At 40.6% G+C, this 19,758-nt stretch overlaps 1 protein-coding gene across 4 annotated transcripts; it reads right to left on the bottom strand.

Moving 5' to 3' along the window:
* Positions 1-6,195: 6,195 nt before the first annotated feature.
* Positions 6,196-18,357, bottom strand: LOC117962507 (indoleamine 2,3-dioxygenase 1-like). 4 transcript variants are annotated; one of them, XM_034911542.2, is made up of 10 exons: positions 18,297-18,357; positions 13,607-13,702; positions 12,985-13,104; positions 11,999-12,117; positions 10,975-10,989; positions 10,210-10,309; positions 9,768-9,885; positions 9,627-9,678; positions 7,615-7,763; positions 6,196-7,177 (listed from the first exon to the last, which is right to left on the bottom strand). In XM_034911542.2, the coding sequence occupies exons 2-10, from the start codon at positions 13,670-13,672 to the stop codon at positions 6,822-6,824; spliced, it is 1,095 nt and encodes a 364-aa protein (XP_034767433.2). In that variant the 5' UTR covers positions 13,673-13,702; positions 18,297-18,357; the 3' UTR covers positions 6,196-6,821. The 4 variants fall into 4 exon arrangements, with proteins under 4 accessions (XP_034767433.2, XP_034767431.2, XP_058864589.1 ...); XM_034911540.2 differs by lacking the exon at positions 18,297-18,357 and adding an exon at positions 15,931-16,058; XM_059008606.1 differs by lacking the exon at positions 18,297-18,357 and adding an exon at positions 15,931-16,058 and having other exon boundaries at positions 6,196-7,174.
* Between the last annotated feature and the right edge of the window lie 1,401 nt (positions 18,358-19,758).

Raw genomic sequence — 19,758 nt, 5'->3', positions numbered from 1 at the left:
AATGGAGATTGCATTTCACCTTTACACAGAAATGTTACGAAATGTCTGTTTGAGGTGTTTTTGTGTGCTGTGCCCAATCGTTTTCAGTGACCTTGTGGACGATAATGGAGTAAAGATGATTAGAATACTTGGTTCTTATCTACAGCTTGAAGAAAACATACCTGGGTTTAAGTTTTGCCTCTGCCAATTATTTGGGCAAATCTATTTTTGCATTTGTACTCTTCCTCTGCCAGCTTCCAAGTGCGTGCCAGGGTACCTGTTTCGCCTCCACTTCTGACAACAATGTGACGGTGTGCTGGGTTTCCAGCGGCGGTGCTGAAAAGGCAGGACACCAGCGCTGGTTTTAATAGCGGTTTAAACTTTAATTTAAACCTTAAATCTCTTTCCCAAAAAGTATCGCACCTTCATACGCGCAGGCAAACTCGCCTCACACACAAGAGCAAAAAATAATATGTCAGTGTTAATGTTCAAATCTTCTTTTGTTTCGTCTTCATTAAAAGGTAGTTAAGATTGTAACCGGTAATCAATATCACAATCTCTTGTATATAACTCAATTTGCTCACGCTCACAAACCGGCATATGTACGTCAGCCGAATACCTCGTCAGGCAAGGCCGTGAAGGCTCGTTTTACTCTCCCTGTTACTCTCTGTTCCAAACATTACACTTGTGTTCCCACTCCTGCAAGGACAAACCCACAAACAACGGACAGACAGACAAACAGACACAACCCCCCAGGATGAACATCGCGTTTACAAGCGATGTGGGCTATTTGTACGCGGGTGCGTAAAATTGTCAATAATTCATTTAGTCGGTACCCAATAAGGCATACAAGGGGACTGAGTGGAAAAGCAACTAGAAAGTGATTAATCAATTACAAGTCGATAATATATATATAAAACGTGCACTAATCAAATCAACGTGTACAATTATAAAAAATAAAACATACAAGTGACAAATAAATACGTGAAATACAACGGGCATTATTAACCCAGTTACAATCTTAACTATCTTTTAATGAAAACGAAACAAAAGATTTGAACATCAACAAATAAAATAGGGTTACCATATGGCTCCAGATTAACCGGACGCTTTGAGACAGACCGGAATTTCAAAATTCCCCCCCTAAACTGAAAGTAATTCACGTATAAATGAGCTCCACCTTTGCTGAGATTAATCCTGCTGTGGCGGAATTGCTTGGGCGCAGCAAACAAGTCACACTGATCAGCTGCTCCTGATCAGAGCTTAATGAACGAATAGCTAATTTATCGATAGAGCAACGAGATGATGATGAAATTGTATTTGCAGAATAATATGGGCGATTGAATTTTAACAAACACAAAAAAATAGCATGGCTGCAATTCATTCTTGGTATAATACAATTATTTGACGCGCATGCGGGTATTTAAGCACCATTATTAATTGTAGCTAAGGATGGTTCATTTACACCTTCATTTATTTCAATTTAGGGGCAAGTTTGAAATCCCATTCTGTCTCACAGCGTCCGGTTAATCTGGAGCCATATGGTAACCCTAAATAACATTATTTCTCTCTCTTGTGTGTGGGGGGTGAGTTTGCCTGCGCGTCTCTCTCTCTCTCTCGTGTGTGGCGAGTTTGTCTGCGCTCTCTATTATCTATTATCTCTATTGTCCCCCCTCTATATTAAACAGAATCCCCCTCCCTCCCTCTATTAAACAGAATCCCCCCTCCCTCAATTAAACAATACCCCCTCCCTCCCTCCCTCCCTCTTTCTATATTAAACAGAATCCCTCCCTCCCTCCCTCTCTCTTTTCCCTCTCTAGTGTGACGTGTTCACGGTCTGTCCCTCAGGCTATGACAGGTCTCCACGTATTGACCAGCCAGTCTGGCTGTGTGTTTGTCTTCCCCCAGCAGGATTGACAGCTTCTGGGTATCACACATTTTTGGGAATTCTGGGACTAAATCACAGAATTTGGGGAAGAAAATGTCCCTTATGTTTTTATATTTTTCACAGTGTGTCAGGAAGTGAATCTCTGTCTCGACCTCTCCTGTCTCACAGTGACCACAGTGCCTGTTCTCCCTGGCCAGCCAGGTTTGCCTCTGTCGGCCTTTTTCAATGGCCAGGTTGTGGTCACTGAGCCGGTATTTGGTCAGGATCTGCCTCTGCTTTGTGTTTCTGACAGTTACCAGGTATTCTGCCAGGGTGTAATTTCTATTTAGGGTTCGATAGCACTCTAGTTTGTTTTGTGTTTTAGTGTTTGTATCCCAATGGTCCAGATAGGAGTGTTTCAGGTGTTTTATAATTTGATTGACACTAATTGGAATTGTTTTTGCAGAGCTGTCCTGAAGCTGACTGATGTCAGTGTTGCTCAGCTCAGTGAGCTTCAGGACCAGCTGGCTGAGGGGACTCTTTTCTGGGCTGAGCTCTTGGTATTGCAGGGCTTTATGATGGAGTGAGTTTGGGTCACTAGTTTTTAGATGAATCCAGTATTTTAATGCTCTTTTTTGGATGTTAATAATCAATGGATAAAGGCCTAATTCAGCCCTGCATGCATTGTTTGGTGTTTTTCTTTGTAATCTCATGATGTTTTTACAGAACTCTGCATGCAGGGTTTCTGTGGGGTGTTTGTCCCATTTTGTGTAGTCCTGGTTGGTGATTGGACCCCACACTTCACTGCCATAGAGAGCAATTGGCTGAATTACACTCTCTCTCTCTCTCTCTCGTGTGTGGCGAGTTTGTCTGCGCGTATGGAGGAGCGATCCTTTTTGACTGGACTTTTTGGGAGAGAGCGCTAATAAATAGAGTGGTTTTAACCGCTATTAAAACCAGCCCTGGTAGCACCTCCGCTACATTGTTGTCAAAAGTTGAGGCGAGGCAGGTACCCTGGCACGCACTTGGAAGCTGGCAGAGGAAGAGTGTAGAAATGCAAAACTAGACTCGGCAAATAATTGTCATAGGCAAAACTAGATTGGCCCAGCATCGATGTTGAAGCTTTGGACGAAACTAGACTCGCCTTGTCTAGTCCCGAAATTAAGTGAAAACTGTTGAAACAAGTTCTGGGCCAGCCTCGATTCGCCTGATTGGACGCGGGGGGAGAACTGGAAAAAAGTGGTAACTTCGGGATTCTCCCAGAAGCCCTTGGCGAAACTAGACTCGCCAGACCACACACTGTGTGTGTGTGTGTATATGTATGTATGTATGTATATATGTATATATGTATATGTATGTGTGTGTTTAAATATAAATAGATTAAATATATACAATAAGGTCCAAGTCTGAAATCATCCCCATACTTTCCAGACTTTGGGTGCTCCCCTACAACAGGACCTGGCCATGCTACAATAATAGCCTTGGATTAGAACATATACCCCTCTATTTTTTTTTAATTTTTTTTTTTACTTATTGCTTCTAATATTAAACTGTAGGTCAATCAATCCTATAAATTGATAGAAATGAGTACAATGGTTAAAGTACATTATTAAAAGTTAAATAAAATAAACTACTTTCACTTTCCTGTTCCAATAACTTTCTGCCCAATTCCCAGCTAAATCTAACAGAAGTATAATGATTTACAATGCTGTTATATCATAAAATGATATGCCAAACTGTAATATCCAGGAGTAATAGGTTGTTTAGGCTTTACTTCACCCCACTGAAATTAACTATAAAACAATATAGTTAAAGTTAAAGTTGTGTATTTCAGGCAGAAACATTATAAAAGTAGACATTTTCTATTATTTTTTTTTTAATCCCTGCCATTGTAGTTTCTGCACAATAAACAAAGGGGGAAAAAAACTAAAATTTTACAAAGTAATAGAATTAATGTGGTTTACTTATGCCTTCTTTAGATGTACACGCAAGTGAAAACTCAAGTTGAACTTAAATAAACTATTCAAATAAATGTACAAAATGGGGCATTGTACAAAAAAAACCTCACCTTTTTTGTTTTTTGTTTTTTACTCTCCTCATAACAGAAGATAGGATCACAATAAAACAAAACGTTGACACTATACTTAACATTTACCTTGCAAGTAGGGCTTGTGTTTGCAAAGGTGAAGCAGTTTCGAGTAATGTACCTGCACCTGTATCCCCGGATTCTGACTCGCTTGTCACATCTAAAGCAACACTTTACTTTGTTGATCCTCCATTTTATGTTAATCACAGGCCTTTAGAAACTGTAGCGCAGATTAGAACATAAGAACATAAGAAAGTTTACAAACGAAAGGAGGCCATTCAGCCCATCTTGCTCGTTTGGTTGTTAGTAGCTTATTGATCCCAGAATCTCATCAAGCAGCTTCTTGAAGGATCCCAGGGTTTCAGCTTCAACAATATTACTGGGGAGTTGGTTCCAGACCCTCACAATTCTCTGTGTAAAAAAGTGCCTCCTATTTTCTGTTCTGAATGCCCCTTTATCTAATCTCCATTTGTGAACCCTGGTCCTTGTTTCTTTTTTCAGGTCAAACAAGTCCCCTGGGTCGACATTGTCTATACCTTTTAGGATTTTGAATGTTTTGAGTGTTTGATTCTAACTCTATCAAGGTGGTACACCGATGCAAGGCAAAACACGCTGTGGTAATTATTTCTGATATTTATTATCAATTATGTCATTTATAGCGGACACTGACTTGGATTTTTGCCTTCAAACAAAAGCATTTTCACGTCGCACTGCTAAAGTCTTCTCTAGTTGATCAACCAATGAACATTGACGCAAAGCAAAATGGGCGGAAATGTGTGAAGCAGGCTAAAATCCGATCAGAATGAAAGCCCAGCCAATCAACATGCAGTTATTATACTGGCAGTAATGCTGTCCAATAGCAGCTAACAGAAGCAGTGTGAGGAATCGGAATGCAAGCAGCATGGTGAATGAAATCTGGATAGCGTTGCCGATTGAGAAAAGGTTGAAGAGAGGAGTTGAAAAGTAAGTCCAGGTACCCACGACCGGCAGAATCTCACCCCTGGCGACATGCATTATTATAAGCTTAACGGGACTTTGAAAACTAAAACAAGCCACTAGTGCAGGTTGCTAATTCTCTATTAAGGAGTTGGTACAGAAAATAAGGATCAAAGTGGGAACTCAAAAACAGACATGCAATGCAGGTTCAATAGCTTGAAATGTAATTAAATGAGTAGCCCCAGGATTTTTATTATCGGTTTCTTTGGGACGCTCCCAGATGGGAATTAACGCCCAGGTTTGATTTATTTGTTGTTCTTTTAAATTGTACGTTGCCAGTTGTACGTGCTAGATAACGAACAGAGGTGAGATATCTTAATCAAAGACGAGATCATTGAGTTGAGAGGGGTTTTCAAGATATTTTATATATGTTTTTAACATTCTTTTTAGTTTATCTTCAAGATTCTAAACGCAGGGTTTCATTTAAACACCCTTTACCTCATCCCAGGATTATCCCTAAAAAAAAAAAAAAAAAAGTGATTGTTGCAATCTGGGTGGATTCTCGAGTGCTGTAAAATGCTCTACAAATCCAGCTGTGGCTTATCCTGGCTGGGTATAGGTTGATCAGATCATTCACATAGAGAGCATCAAAATGACCACTGAACTGGGAGGGAGAGGGAGAGTCAGTTTTTCCGAGATATGAAACTTTATTCTGTCATAAAAACAAACACTTCTCAAAATAACTCGCTTTATCAACAGGACTCACTGTTTGTCATCATGTCTCACGCCTTTCCCTCAAGAACTCAGTTTCAGTTCCACAGCTACAAAAATAAAATATTTTGTTGAGGTTGGCTTGTCATTATAAAACCAGCTGCATATCAAAAGAGCGTCTTTGTATCTTTTGTTGTTCAAACTGAGCAACGAATGTCTTCATTGTCGTTTCTTGCTTTGTTTTCCTGTGCAGGTTGCCAGGGTTACTGAGCTATATTGCATCTGCTTGGGCCTACCCAGGGCCTGTGTTTTACAATATTAGTAATTACTCTTTTGAAAGTGCCTGGTCTTCTAAATATGTCGGGAGCAGCCCGTAATAAATCGGAATATTAAAAAATAAATCCACTTACAGTATTGTGGATCATTAATTGCTTATTAATAAATAGGAATTGCTCCAGACTACACTTTTTTTTTTTTTTCTTTTTGAGACTTGATTACTACCTGCCTGCTTACTCTACCTGCTGTCACAACTCTCATGCTAAGGGTCATGTGTGACGCCATAGTTACAGTTAAAAACATAGGTCTAACATGGCTGTTACAGGGCAAGTAATTATTTATGTATTTTTATTTATTACATTTATATAGTGCTTTTTATACAGTACATAGCAGAAAAAAAGAACAAACCACAATACATTTGTATAGCATGTCACACATACAACTGCCACAATCAGACCATTTAAATAACAGGATTTAAATAACAGTATACATAATAATAATAATAATAATAATAATAATAATAATAATAATAATAATACAAAAGCAACAATTTACATTAAAACCCACAAAGAAAGCCATTTTATAAAACTGCGTTTTTAGTCTTGACTTGAAAACTGTAACAGTCCCAGCTAGACTGACAAACGAAGGCAGATCATTCCATAATCTCGGAGCTCTACAAGAAAAAGCCCTGCCTCCCGTGTTGCTTTTGTTGACCCTAGGAATAACCAGCAGCCCCGCATCCTGTGATCTCACAGTGCGCCTATAGTGTAAATATTAATAAGGCTTATTAATAAGGCTTAGCCTGAATGTAAACCTGTTTTCAATGAAGTGGAGTTTTGGTAATCAAGCTCCATCAGTGCACATTGCTGGAATGATAAAGTCTTGGTAACGCTCTGTAATGCTTGGGAGAATGGGGTGGTAGTTTTATAGGAGGTTTATTGTCAGTAGGATGTAGTCGCTAGTAATCTAAATGTCATTTATTAACACCCTTCGGGTTGTATCTCTGACTGATTTCAGGAAACACATGAGATCTGTGCCTCCTGTCCCTGTTTCAGCTACAGCTGAGGAGTGTATCTGAAAGATGCAGCCGCTGGTCACTTTTCCTTTGTTGGCTGGGATTGTTATGTACTTGACCACGGTGTTGATGTGATAGTTTCTCAGTTCCACTAGCGCGGTGACACAGTTGTTGTAGGCGTGGCACAGTTCAGCGCTCCCAGTGGCTATGATGTGGTGGCGGGCCGAGGGTCCAGCAGCTATAGCCTGAATCAGGGCCCTGTGGGCCGGGGGCATGTAGTCCCTCATCCTGTTGAGGTATGGAGCTTCTGGAACCAAGAACGAATGGGAGAATGGCGTGGTTAAAGGACCGTCAATTTGAGCTACTTCTGTGATGTCTGTTGTTTTTTTTTTTACCAAGGCTGCTAATTACATACTAATACAGAGAAAAAAAAATGTCTTTCTCTGTCTTCTATTTCAATTGTTTACATTGAGAAATATGTTTATATAACAAGTAGTACATTGATTGCAAAGGACATTATATTTAAGCCTTAATTACACAGCTGAATTCAGGGAATTCACTTCTTAGCTCTGCCAGTTTGGATTGAAATGAATGCAAGATAGATTCCAAAAGGAGATATGATAAAATGCTAGCAGCATTGTATATGAGAGTTATTCAAGGCTACATCTCTCAGCTGCTGTACTGTAGTATTGTTTCATGTTAGAAGTTGTGTATTACGATAAGTGAGCAGAAGCACAACCGCACCATAGTCAAATCCGTGCCGTATCCCCAGAAACTCATCGAAGCACTGGATCGCTGAGCTCTGTGCAGCACTGCCCCCGGAGTAGTGCTTCGGCTCCTCCCACACCCCCTCGTACAGCATGCCTTCGGGCAACAGCGGGTTGTCTCTCCAGCTGGAAGAAGCAGGAACAATTTCACACCTCACCTACACAGCCCCGCCCCTCTGTCACTCAACTGCACAGCCCCGCCCCTCTGTCAGTCTGCACTGCCCCACCCCTCTGTCACTACACAGCCCCACCCCTCTGTCACTCTGCACAGTGCCACCCCTCTGCACAGCCCCACCCCTCTGTCACTCTGCACAGCCCCGCCCCTCTGTCACTCTGCACTGCCCCGCCCCTCTGTCACTCTGCACAGTCCCACCCCTCTGTCACTCTGCACAGCCCCACCCCTCTGTCACTGCACAGCCCCACCCCACTGTCACTCTGCACAGTCCCACCCCTCTGTCACTCTGCACAGTCCCACCCCTCTGTCACTCTGCACAGCCCCACCCCTCTGTCACTCTGCACAGTGCCACCCCTCTGCACAGCCCCACCCCTCTGTCACTCTGCACAGCCCCGCCCCTCTGTCACTCTGCACTGCCCCGCCCCTCTGTCACTCTGCACAGCCCCACCCCTATGTCACTGCACAGCCCCACCCCTCTGTCACTCTGCACAGTGCCACCCCTCTGCACAGCCCCACCCCTCTGTCACTCTGCACAGCCCCGCCCCTCTGTCACTCTGCACTGCCCCGCCCCTCTGTCACTCTGCACAGCCCCACCCCTATGTCACTGCACAGCCCCACCCCTCTGTCACTCTGCACAGTGCCACCCCTCTGCACAGCCCCACCCCTGTCACTCTGCACAGCCCCGCCCCTCTGTCACTCTGCACTGCCCCGCCCCTCTGTCACTCTGCACAGTCCCACCCCTCTGTCACTCTGCACAGCCCCGCCCCCCTGTCACTCAATTGCACAGCCACGCCCCTCTGTCACTCTGCACAGCCCCACCCCTCTGTCACTCTGCACAGCCCCGCCCCTCTGTCACTCTGCACTGCCCCACCCCTCTGTCACTCTGCACAGTGCCACCCCTCTGCACAGCTCCGCCCCTCTGTCACTCTGCACTGCCCCGCCCCTCTGTCACTCTGCACAGCCCCGCCCCTCTGTCACTCTGCACTGCCCCGCCCCTCTGTCACTCTGCACAGCCCCACCCCTATGTCACTGCACAGCCCCACCCCTCTGTCACTCTGCACAGTGCCACCCCTCTGCACAGCCCCACCCCTGTCACTCTGCACAGCCCCGCCCCTCTGTCACTCTGCACTGCCCCGCCCCTCTGTCACTCTGCACAGTCCCACCCCTCTGTCACTCTGCACAGCCCCGCCCCCCTGTCACTCAATTGCACAGCCACGCCCCTCTGTCACTCAACTGCACAGCACCACCCCTCTGTCATTCTGTGTACTAAACTGACAATGAGCTGCCACAGTATGAAAGAATGTCATCTGGGAGCTGTGCTGTGGCTCAGGGAGCAAACCAAAAATGTCAATGAATGGGTGTTATTTTTTTTAATATAAAAACTGTATGTATGTATATGTGTGTGTGTGTGTGTGTGTGTGTGTGTGTGTGTGTGTGTGTGTATCATTTTTAGTGATAAGGTATGGGGTAAGGTTGTAGAGGGGAGATATATAGGACTAAGGGCTGGCTGTGTTAAGGTAAAGAACTACAGATAGTCCGGTATACTGAACTTACAAAAAGAAGGAAAATACCACCGCATGTGAGTTATCTTTTTGTTTATTTCAGAATTCAATATACCGGACGATGCAGGTTGCGTGGATAGGGCGGAAATGCTCTGGGGTTTAGGGGCCAGGTGCCAAACAAGGTCATTTGGCTACTAAATAAGTAGAAAATAAACAGTTGAATTTGGGGGGTGGGGGAATTTGCAGATTGCATCAACGCTGATGTAACAGGAAGAAAAGTCTGTTTATTTTTAGACACAAACCATTGCTTACCCGTGCAAAAATATTCTTAGTTGTCCATAGAAGTCTCCTGGGTCTACACTGCCTGAAAAAATAGAATGTTAAAATACAATTCAATTCTTTATTCTAGATTTGAAATGACAGACAAAAAAAAAAGGTTTGAACCTCACCTACCATGCATTAGTTTGAACGCTTCTCTCATGTTGTTGAGAGACTTTGCTATATCTAGCAGAGCCTCATGCAAGGAGTTGGTATCGTATAGGGACATGGAGTTCAGTGCTGTGGCAATAGACTGAAACCAAATTATAATTGCATGAATACAGTAAGGTAGAGGTTAACTAACTGCATTATGAATTATTACTCTGAATACAGTAAATCTCTGCTTCAGTATAAAGTTATCCAACCCCAAACCCTAAAGTGGGTTGCAGTTTAAACATTTTTCTTCTAGATCAATCTGCAGTGTTTACAAGGTAAGCATTACTTTACTGTTGCTGCATCAAGAGTTGTCTATCTTTTCAATATTTATAAAAAAAAGGTGATAAAAGCACAGCTCCTAATGATGCTGCTAGAGCTGGATGCAAATAAGGTTTCTGTGTGTAACAAAATTCAAGTGTACCTTTATACCCGTGGCTGCAGCTATCTCGACAATCAGAGAAACTAAAAAAAATCCTCTGGCACAGTTGCCTCCCGGGAATGTGAATATCGTATCTAGATTTCTAGGATAAAAACACAAAAAACATGTAAGTTAAATGCATCACAACCCGATCACGATTCTAATGTTCTCAAGCATGCTTTCCAAACTAGAAGAAGCGAATTCGGCTTGTGTTTTCAAAGCGCTTACTCCGTTCTTTAAATCCCTATTTTATTTTATTTTCTTTAAAGGAGAAAAAAAAAATGTTAATGTAACAAAATGAAAAACACTTTGAGAGTCCTTCAGAGGATTTTAAAAAAGTAACTGAACTGTTCGGATCTAGTTCTGTCAAATTAACAGGTGCTTTTACCTGTTACAGAAAATTAGGAGTTAGATTAAAGACTGGAGTAAACACATATTTTGGTCCCCTTCTCTTTCTTCAGTTGTGGAGCTGAGAAATTCAGTTTTTGATTCGGACAGTTTGATTTACATCATTGCAAAGCAGACCTTGTCCCCTAAGCCTGTGTTTTACAAAAAGTGTCTACATGATTTTAGTTTATTAGTTGTTATGATGAATGCCTATATCTAAACATGTAAGTGTGATCAAGCAGGATCCCCATGCAGCATGAATAAAAAATCAATTTGTGCTACTGAACTACTCACAAAAGGCTTGAAAGCTATGTCTAGCAGAATTCATACCTCGTCAATTTGTATGGCAAATAAAACATTTGTCATCAGTGTGCTGCTTACCCTATTTCCAGAGGTCTTCGATTTTCAGATGTTCAGATAGAAAGAAGAAAACGAAACAAAGGAGACATGTTAAAATACAGTTTCGCACAGCATGAACAAACACGTCACTACGTTATTAACTAACCATTAGTAAGACTATTTTTTTTTTTTTCATGGATTCCACCATTGCTGTGACATTAACCAATTGCTGTGTAATATGTAGTTCCGTGGGGAAAATCCCATTTATGAAAATTGTGTAAATACTTTTCACAAAGTAAATACAGCAAACGTTTGCCTGATTGACGCACTACCTGTTACACTGCATTTAGCAACCTGGCAGCCGGTTTAGTTTGCTTCCAGTAAACTATTGGACACACTTATAGAGCTGCACAATTTCTTTAAAATGTCTTCATTAAAAAAGACACCAGCTGCATCAAAGATCAGAAATATTTCTGCTAAAGGTGGACATAAAAAAACAAAATATTCTACAATTTAGCATTTACTGTATTTCAGGTATGAAATATTTAGGAACATTTGTTGTACAATACATTTTGAATGTGACCATTTTTTCTGCTTTAATAAATATTATGTTTAATCGTGAAATATCTTGACATTTTTTCGACTGTGAAATACGACGTTTTTTCATGTTTTAAAAATGAAGTTTGCTTCATTTGAAAAAAGTTTGTGTTAAATATGGCAGGGCTGGGTTTAGAATCCCATCTCTGCTAAGACAGGTGTAGAATGAGTCCTAACTGATGTATTAATTCTCAATTAGCCCCGGTCAGAAGATACGCTGACAAGCCAGTTCCTTGGTTCTACAAGCCTGGAGGAGAATGTTTGCTGTGTGTTGATAAGTCTGTGTTAAGGTGTCGAGTTCACCTGCTCTTAGAAATGATGTAACAGGCTAGTTCAGCCAAAGTCTCTTTATAGAAGAGCTGGTGCCATCTCATGACACGCTCATTTGGATCAGTAGTCCTTTTACTTTGCTGGCAGAACACTGCTGTGTGCTAGATGCATGCAAAACCATATCAGGCTTGTCACATACCCATTGGGATCCTTTTTCTTCCAGTTTGCCAAGACCGAGTCTGCGTAGACCAGTATGGGAGGGAGGCCGAGAAGCTCGGAGACTTCACAGTAGGGTACAGCCAGGCTCCTTGGGAGGGCCTGTCATAAATGACACCAAGATTGTTGGAATGAGCTTAACTTGATATATTTTAATAATAAGCTGCTTTTGTACAATCTGTATGTGTGTAATGGAATAAGACTGTGTATAATGTGTGTGTGTGTGTGTGTGTGTGTATTTCAAAACGCATTGTTACAATATTTGTAAAACCTAAATAACCAGTTTGGGTGCGGCACTCATATTTTGGGGGAGGGGGGTGCCAGCAAGAAGCTGACCATATAGTACCGGGTGTGTGGAATATCAGTCCCCAAAGGAAACAACAGCCAAACAGCAGCATCACAACAAGCTGTGACAGGTGGTATATAAGAGAGAACAAGGGGCCTAAGCAGTGTGCTTCTGTGAAACACACACTGTTCAACACTGACACCAGCAATCGTCCAGGTGTAGTAAATACTACTTTCGTTCTGTGTTAGGCTGTCAACTTATAAACTAATATATATAGAAGTTGTTGCAGTTTGATATCTTGCTCTTAAAATGATGATTAAATATACATTTTTGGTAAAAAAAAAAGGGCATAAACCTTACACCGAGTGATGATTGTCTATTTTATTTTGGTGTCACTGTAATTGATATGTCATGGTAGAATGTCATTTGAATGTTGAATTACTGTTTGCCATATGTGTTACATATCCGTTTTACATAAACATACCTATATTCAAATAATTAAAGAAAATAAGAACTAATCGAATTAGTAAAAATCCAACAAAATCACTATGAGGTGCATGTGGAAGGCCTGGGAATACAGTACAAACTGTCCTGTTTGTTACACACAATGGAGTGCCCTTTTGGCGCTAGACAACTTGCAATTTTAGGAGCCCCCGAGGGGGGGGGAGGGGATAAGAACTCGCCTTGCTTGGGTGTTTCACCCCCTCCTGCCAGACGTAGCCCATTGTGATGAAGCCCAGTGCGAGGTGGGCCAGCCTCTGCTCTCTGTGGCCTTGTAGATGGACAGTGCTCAATAGAGGCATCTGTGAAGGACATTAGAAGGTTTTAAGGGGCATATGGTGTTCTTATGGCTTAGCTTGTCATCTTAAAGACTTTTAATTACATATATGTAGAGAGCCGCTTATCCAATTATGATGAAGCTCGGTTTGGACAAAACGAGTTATGGAGTGTGGGAGCCTTCTAGGTGCCTAGTTAAAACATTTTCTGAATTTCTGTGCTTCTGCAATCCACAATGTTTGTGAGCAGGTCGACTCGGAAGTTGCCGTTTTTGTTTTGGTTCCTCCATGTTGGAGTGGATAAGAGGAGGTGAAACCGAAAACATTCTTGAAGTGAATTCATGCCTGTGAATTCACTTCAGGTGTGACTAATTCAGGTCACACTCAATGGTTTTCTGTTTTCAAAATGTAGTGTGTTCGGTTTGTCCAGCAGCCACAGTAGTTTCGTGACACAAAACTGACAAAAAACTATTCTTATTTAAACAAAGAAAAAGCTGATTCGATGATATAGTTTGGAGTCCTACTGTACCTCGTTGACTCTGGAGCGAATCTGACGGTTTTCGATTAAGCTGGGCACGTGCTTGGCTATCTCCATCCAGGGCTGGTAATACTCAGGCAGGTCAGTCTGAAGGAAGGAAAGCAGGTTAGGTTAGTAAACACCAAGCTAGCAACATGCCTGTAATCAGAACCTTCCTTCATTTATGTCTCCTCATCTGTTTGCTTGCTCTGGATGCCCTGCACTTTAATGTTTGCGTGAGACGTTTGGAAGGAAGCAGTGCAAATGGTCAAAACCAGAGCCGTCTAAAAGAGCTGTAGTGATGACTAGGAACTTCTAAAAAGGCCATAGAAACAAAATATACCAGTGACTAGACACAATACTGTAATCTAAAATACTTAAGCTAAGAAGTTAATAGCAGCAAAGAAATAAAAAAAGCTCACTGGGCTTCACAAGGCTTAGTTTTGTTTTATAGCGCTTTCTATATACTCTGTCACACGTTTTTATGCTTTTGCTATGGGAAAACTGTCATAGGGAACGAGCCATGGTTGGCCTAAGAGCCATCCGCTGTACAGTCCTGGTCTAAACACAACCGACATATCAATAAGATGCGTCCTGTTTGACTTTTCCCCAAATTTGGAGAAACATTAATCTAACGGGATTCTTCTTTCCATCCCTATGTTCTTGTAGACTAGACCCAAGGAAAATTTAAAGTATGTCCTTTCAGTGGTGGTCTCTCATCCAGTTTAATTTGCAAAGAGGAGTGCAGGGGTTATCAATGGCTTCAGTGCTTGTGAAAGCTAGTGTATTGAGTTGGAGGGCTGACTAGTTTGGCGGTAGCTGGACCAGGTCTTATTACTTAATTCATGCAAATGACCCAGATTGCTTTCCAAAAGCTCCCCTATTATGTATTTAATGCAGTTGCCTAAAGCAAAGATTTAAACAGGAAAGGAAGAAATGCAAAGTATGGCGAGCACAGAGGAGGGCACTACCACAGAACATTTATATGGTAATTTTGCAGTTTCTGCATCGTTATACTATGCCTTCATGGTTTGCTATGTTTTTTGTATATGCTTTACCATACCTATCTGGGCTTTACCATGCTTTTGTTATGCTTGCCTATACTATGTTAAACCTTTATAAAGGTAGCTTGTGTATTCGTTGCTATTGCATGAGGACCAAAGTGGAAGCTGACAGGGTTACACCTAATGGTGACGAAAAACATCTGTGCCGTCAGTGCTACTGTTAGGATAGCGTGCTAGAAATTCAGATTTGACTCATGATTCTTTTTAAAGAGGTATTAACTAAACAAATAATTCCAGTTGACATATTTCCACTTACATGTGCAAGTCTTTCTTTAACCCAATATGGTAACCTACAGCACTTATTTTAGAATTCAAATGGATTTTTACTAATATTAGTTTCTCTTGAAATAATAGTAAGATTTCAGAGATTTATTTTACAATGACATACATATATCCATTCCATTATTAGCAAGGGAACACAATGACACCTTTCGCATGCTACAGTTCAAAAATGCAAAATACATCTTCAACCTAAAGTCATCACTTATCCTTAAAAACAGCCGATGCTGGAATGTGTATGAGAAAAAGAAAACTTTTTTTCTCAGTTCCTTCAATGTGCTAAATCCAGTAATTTAAACAAATAATGTTTTAGTTCATTACTGCAGTAAATACAAATTACTTTAATGCAGTCATTTAAATTTGTAATCCATCAGTTGTTGTATAAACACAATCGACAGATATTGCCATATTACATATTTCTGGTTTTCAGTGGTTTAACACCAACCTTTTCTACTGTACTTTAAGAATTCAATTGATACCTGTTGAGCCATTTTGTGTATCTCAATCAATAACTGAGAAACGTGTTAATAATAAAATTGATTTAATTGATTTCATAATGGGCTTTTAAATTGTCCAAGCCTTCATTTTTCATTTACAAGCTGAATGTGCAAACGAGATCGCAACATGTTAATAAGCGACTCATCTTTATTAAAGCTAGAACAACAAAAATGAAGTATTTTATGCTGGACCCACTTTATTACAATCGCTATGTGTGACTGTGTTTACATTAATAAAGACAAGTTGCTTCTGCTGTTAAATGAAAAAGTAAGACTTACGATTTAAAAGCCCATTCAGTTTTACAGACAAGACACATACCTTAAATCAATTGTACTATTACGTGTTTCTCAGTTGTGATCTGAGATCCACAAATGGCTTAACAGATATCAATTGAATTTAAAGGAGAGTAGAAAACTCAGGGTAAAACACCAAGAATCAGAAGCCCTAGAAATACTGTAGTTTTTGTAAAGTGTTTTTTTTTTTTTTTTTTCTTACCAGCGGATCTGAAAGAACAAACCCATATTCCTGAGACACACAGAACTCCTGCAGGTCGATTCCCTGAGTTAGCACCAGCCTGTGCAAGTCTTTGTCCATGGTGTGTTTGAAGTGCAGTGAGGCTGCAGTCCCTCCACTAGAAAGAGTACTCATTGTCAGTCTGTGAAATGTATTCGAAGTATGTGGGCTGTCCTGCACTAGCCCAGCGTAGCCAGCGCTCATTGGATAATGAAAACTAATAAACCACGTGTATTGGTTCCTTGTGATTGCTTTCACTTGATTATTTTTTTTTTAATTCACATCCTTTTTTTTTTTTGGTTTTGTTTCTTCCTATTTGGGGTTTTATTATTGCATTGTTGATGTTGAAATGTATTGCCAGTGAATTTACTGGTATTTCTGCCCAACCTGGCTAACCCTGAGAATAAGCGCCATTCCCCTCTAAACAATAACTTGGTGTGGGTATGATATATTAGACCTACTTTTCTTGTTTGGATTAATTGTTTGTCATCCCATTCTGGTGGCTTTTTAAAACCTTTTGAAGCACTCAAAGGAGCTCTCAGAATCATGTCTAATCTCCAAGCACAACCAGAGTGCAACCATTAACCTGTAACCCTGCAGTGCTCTACACCCTAAGCTACATGTGTTTAATGTGGGGTTTCTGACTGCATACATATAATCCTGCAGTGTTGCTATGGTAGAACAGGTGTGGTATCTTGGCTGTCGAGCACAGCTGCAGCGCAGAATTGCCTTGAGCCTGCAAGCTAACAAGCCAACACCGTCGTAAAACATTACCAGCAATCTGACAGCAAGAACTGGTTACAGGTGCAACACAATAATGAGTCCAATAAGGTGGGCTACTGACATTCCTAACACTCTGTTATGAATGAGCATTTCATATGGAGAAAGGTTAGTGATAGTGTGCCTTCCTGCCTGACAATTAACCTTGGAGCTGCATTTTAAGGCTTTGAATAGACATTTTAAAATGTTTCTTATGTCTGCTGTTTTGCACTAGATGAGAGAACTTTGACAGAGCAGAGAACCTAGTTGGCTAATATATACAGAGCTTGAAACTCACGCTAACTCTGCACCCGGTCCTGGGTTTCAGAAGTATTCTCAGTTAAGGATGTTATTGACCTGATTTGTATGTAAAATGTTTTTCTTACAGCTGCATGAACAACTCCTAGTAATAAACCTACTAAACCTGCTTAATCCACTGGTTAGACACATCAAGTAGACTAAATTCGGTATGTTGCAATTGACCCAGGAGGTTCTGAAACCCAGGACAGTCCTGCCCTGTATACTGATTGTTTAGTGTTGACAGCAAATGTGATCACATGGGAGATGTTCCCCAAAGCCTTTCGATTTCTAGGATTCTGCTTGCATTCTTAGATTGTGTGGCAATTTGTTTCAAAAAGGCGCCAGTGGAGTTCTTTTTTCACTTCCTTTTTTTCCCTGTTCACGAAACACACGTAAACTCAAGGTTCATAGCATGCTTGTATGGGGTATTTCTAGCTCTGGACTTTCCATTTAGGCTCTTAACACAACTTAAAAAGCATGTGATATGGTTACAGAAGCCTAATGGAAATGTACGCTTGTAATGCAGAACTAAGAATGGAAATGTACACTTGTAATGCAGAACTAAGAATGGCAATGCTTTGAGAAATACCCCAAACGTGTCTGCAGACTGGCTGTGTGATGGCGGAAGCACACCTGCATTTTATCTGTGCTGCACCACCATACTGCGTGTTCCGACGAGCAGGAGCATACTTGGAGCACAAAGCCAACGCAATCCTTTAGCGTGCCTCTCAGTAGCATCGTCACTGCTTCCCTGGGCTGCTGGACGTTTTTTATATTTTGCAGAGGGGTGGGTATGTGTACATTTCTCCAATTCCTTTTTGGGAAAATGATGGATAGAAATCTTCAGAAAATTCAGGAGCACTTTGAGTACAGGGTATGAGCGGTCATGTAATTACATTGTAATAACTATATAATTACTAATGGTTCCAGCTCTTGCTGTGCAATTACATGGGAATGATCCTGGTACCTGATGTAACTAATTACACAAGTACTTACCATGTATGAGCTGCTGTTAACCATCTATTACCATGTTCTTACAGTCTTATGTCTGCCCAGTAATCCTTAAGTGCTAAAGTCTTACAGGGAGATTGCCTTTTTATATATGATAGAATATAAATGTTGCCGTCTACTGCAGTTTTAATTATTGCTGCCCAGGATTTTACTGGTACTTTTGAGCAATAATTCTTTGGGAGTCCCCTATTTATTTTTTGTGAATTGATGGCCTGTGTTGTCAGTTGCTCAGATTTCCTGGTGGTTTTTCCCTATATGTATTTTTTATAAGAACTGACCAGACTGGTTTGTGGTTGTTCAGATTGCTGCTGATATCATGGGAGGACACAATTTGAACACACTGGAACAGCTGACTGCTGAAGGATATGACTTGAGAAATTCCAGCTTCCTGTATGTAAAACGGGAACAAAGAGACATTGTACAATACAAACAGTAAACCATGTGATCGTTTTTTTTTTTACCCTATTATACGATAGATGAACCAGAAGGACAGGCTGTACAAATTATCAGAGGGATATATGTAGTCATCTGTTGTGGTATATCTATATGGATCTGCTGTACTGCATATCTGTCTATTTCTCTAATGTTGGTATTTAAGTCGAAAGCAGGGTACTCTGGTAAATAAAAAGGGAATTAAAGAACGGTAGTGACTTATTAACAGACTATTAGGAATTGTTAAAGTTTCAACAACTTTGGGGGGGGGGTGGGGAGTCACCTTTATTTGATTATTGCTTTTTGTACATTGTCCATATATTATTTTTTAAAACAATAAAAATGGGGCATTCAAAGACTACAACCTGGAAATGAAACACAATGCAAAAACACACAATAATAATAATAATAATAATAATAATAATAATAATGAGTGCAAAACATTACACATTTAACAATAGTTATATAAAACAAATCAAAGTCATTCAAGATTACATTTGCTTTTTTCAAAAAAAAAAAAGCAACTCGTTTGACCTAAGAAGTTAGTAGTCATTGATTTACTGTTTCACTTTGCATTCAAAGTATCAGAAACACTATCCTGTGAAACAATTATATATTTTTTTTTTAAAAGCAGCTAAAATCTATATACCTCTCAGGTCTGGTTTCACAGACCCCGATTTAGCTCAAATGTTATTTCAGACCCTGTAGTCCAAGATTAGTGTTAATCAGGAGTTGAGAAACCAGTCGAAAAGGACTAAAGTCCAAGAGTAAAATTAATTTAACACCGCTGCATATCCTTAATGGCGCTTAAACCAAATACGTTGTCTTTTACAATGGACTGTGTAACCAGATATAAAGAGCATGCAAAACTCTGCAAGGTTACTGTACAGCCATAAATATTTGCGACCCAAATATTTGGCGAATCACACTCATAAAACCTATTTTGCTACAGGAATGTTGGCTACCTGTTACAGTATACAAACTATGTATTGTTAGTGCAATTTGATATCCGTGCCAAAAATGTTTATTTTTGCCCCCCATACGCAAAACACATAATAAAAGGCTTTACAGTATATGATACAGACTTCAATTTTAATATTAGGATCTTTTCACTAAGGCAATATTTAATAATCCTAAAGTCTCTTATTCTGTCTGGAATAGCAGCTAAGCAGTTCATATCGAATGTTTGGAGTGCTGTCAGATAGATAGATGTACACTCATGATTTTAAGTGTAGTGTGGAAAAATTACATTTTACTGTCTGTACATTTTGATGGCTTTGCTAGGTTCGTAGGACAAGCAGAGCTTTA

This window comes from Acipenser ruthenus, chromosome 37 (assembly GCF_902713425.1).
Source record: "Acipenser ruthenus chromosome 37, fAciRut3.2 maternal haplotype, whole genome shotgun sequence".
Classification (NCBI taxonomy): Eukaryota; Metazoa; Chordata; class Actinopteri; order Acipenseriformes; family Acipenseridae; genus Acipenser; species Acipenser ruthenus.
The sequence above is the reverse complement of the archived record's forward strand: the minus strand, read 5'-3'. Positions and strand labels throughout refer to the sequence as shown.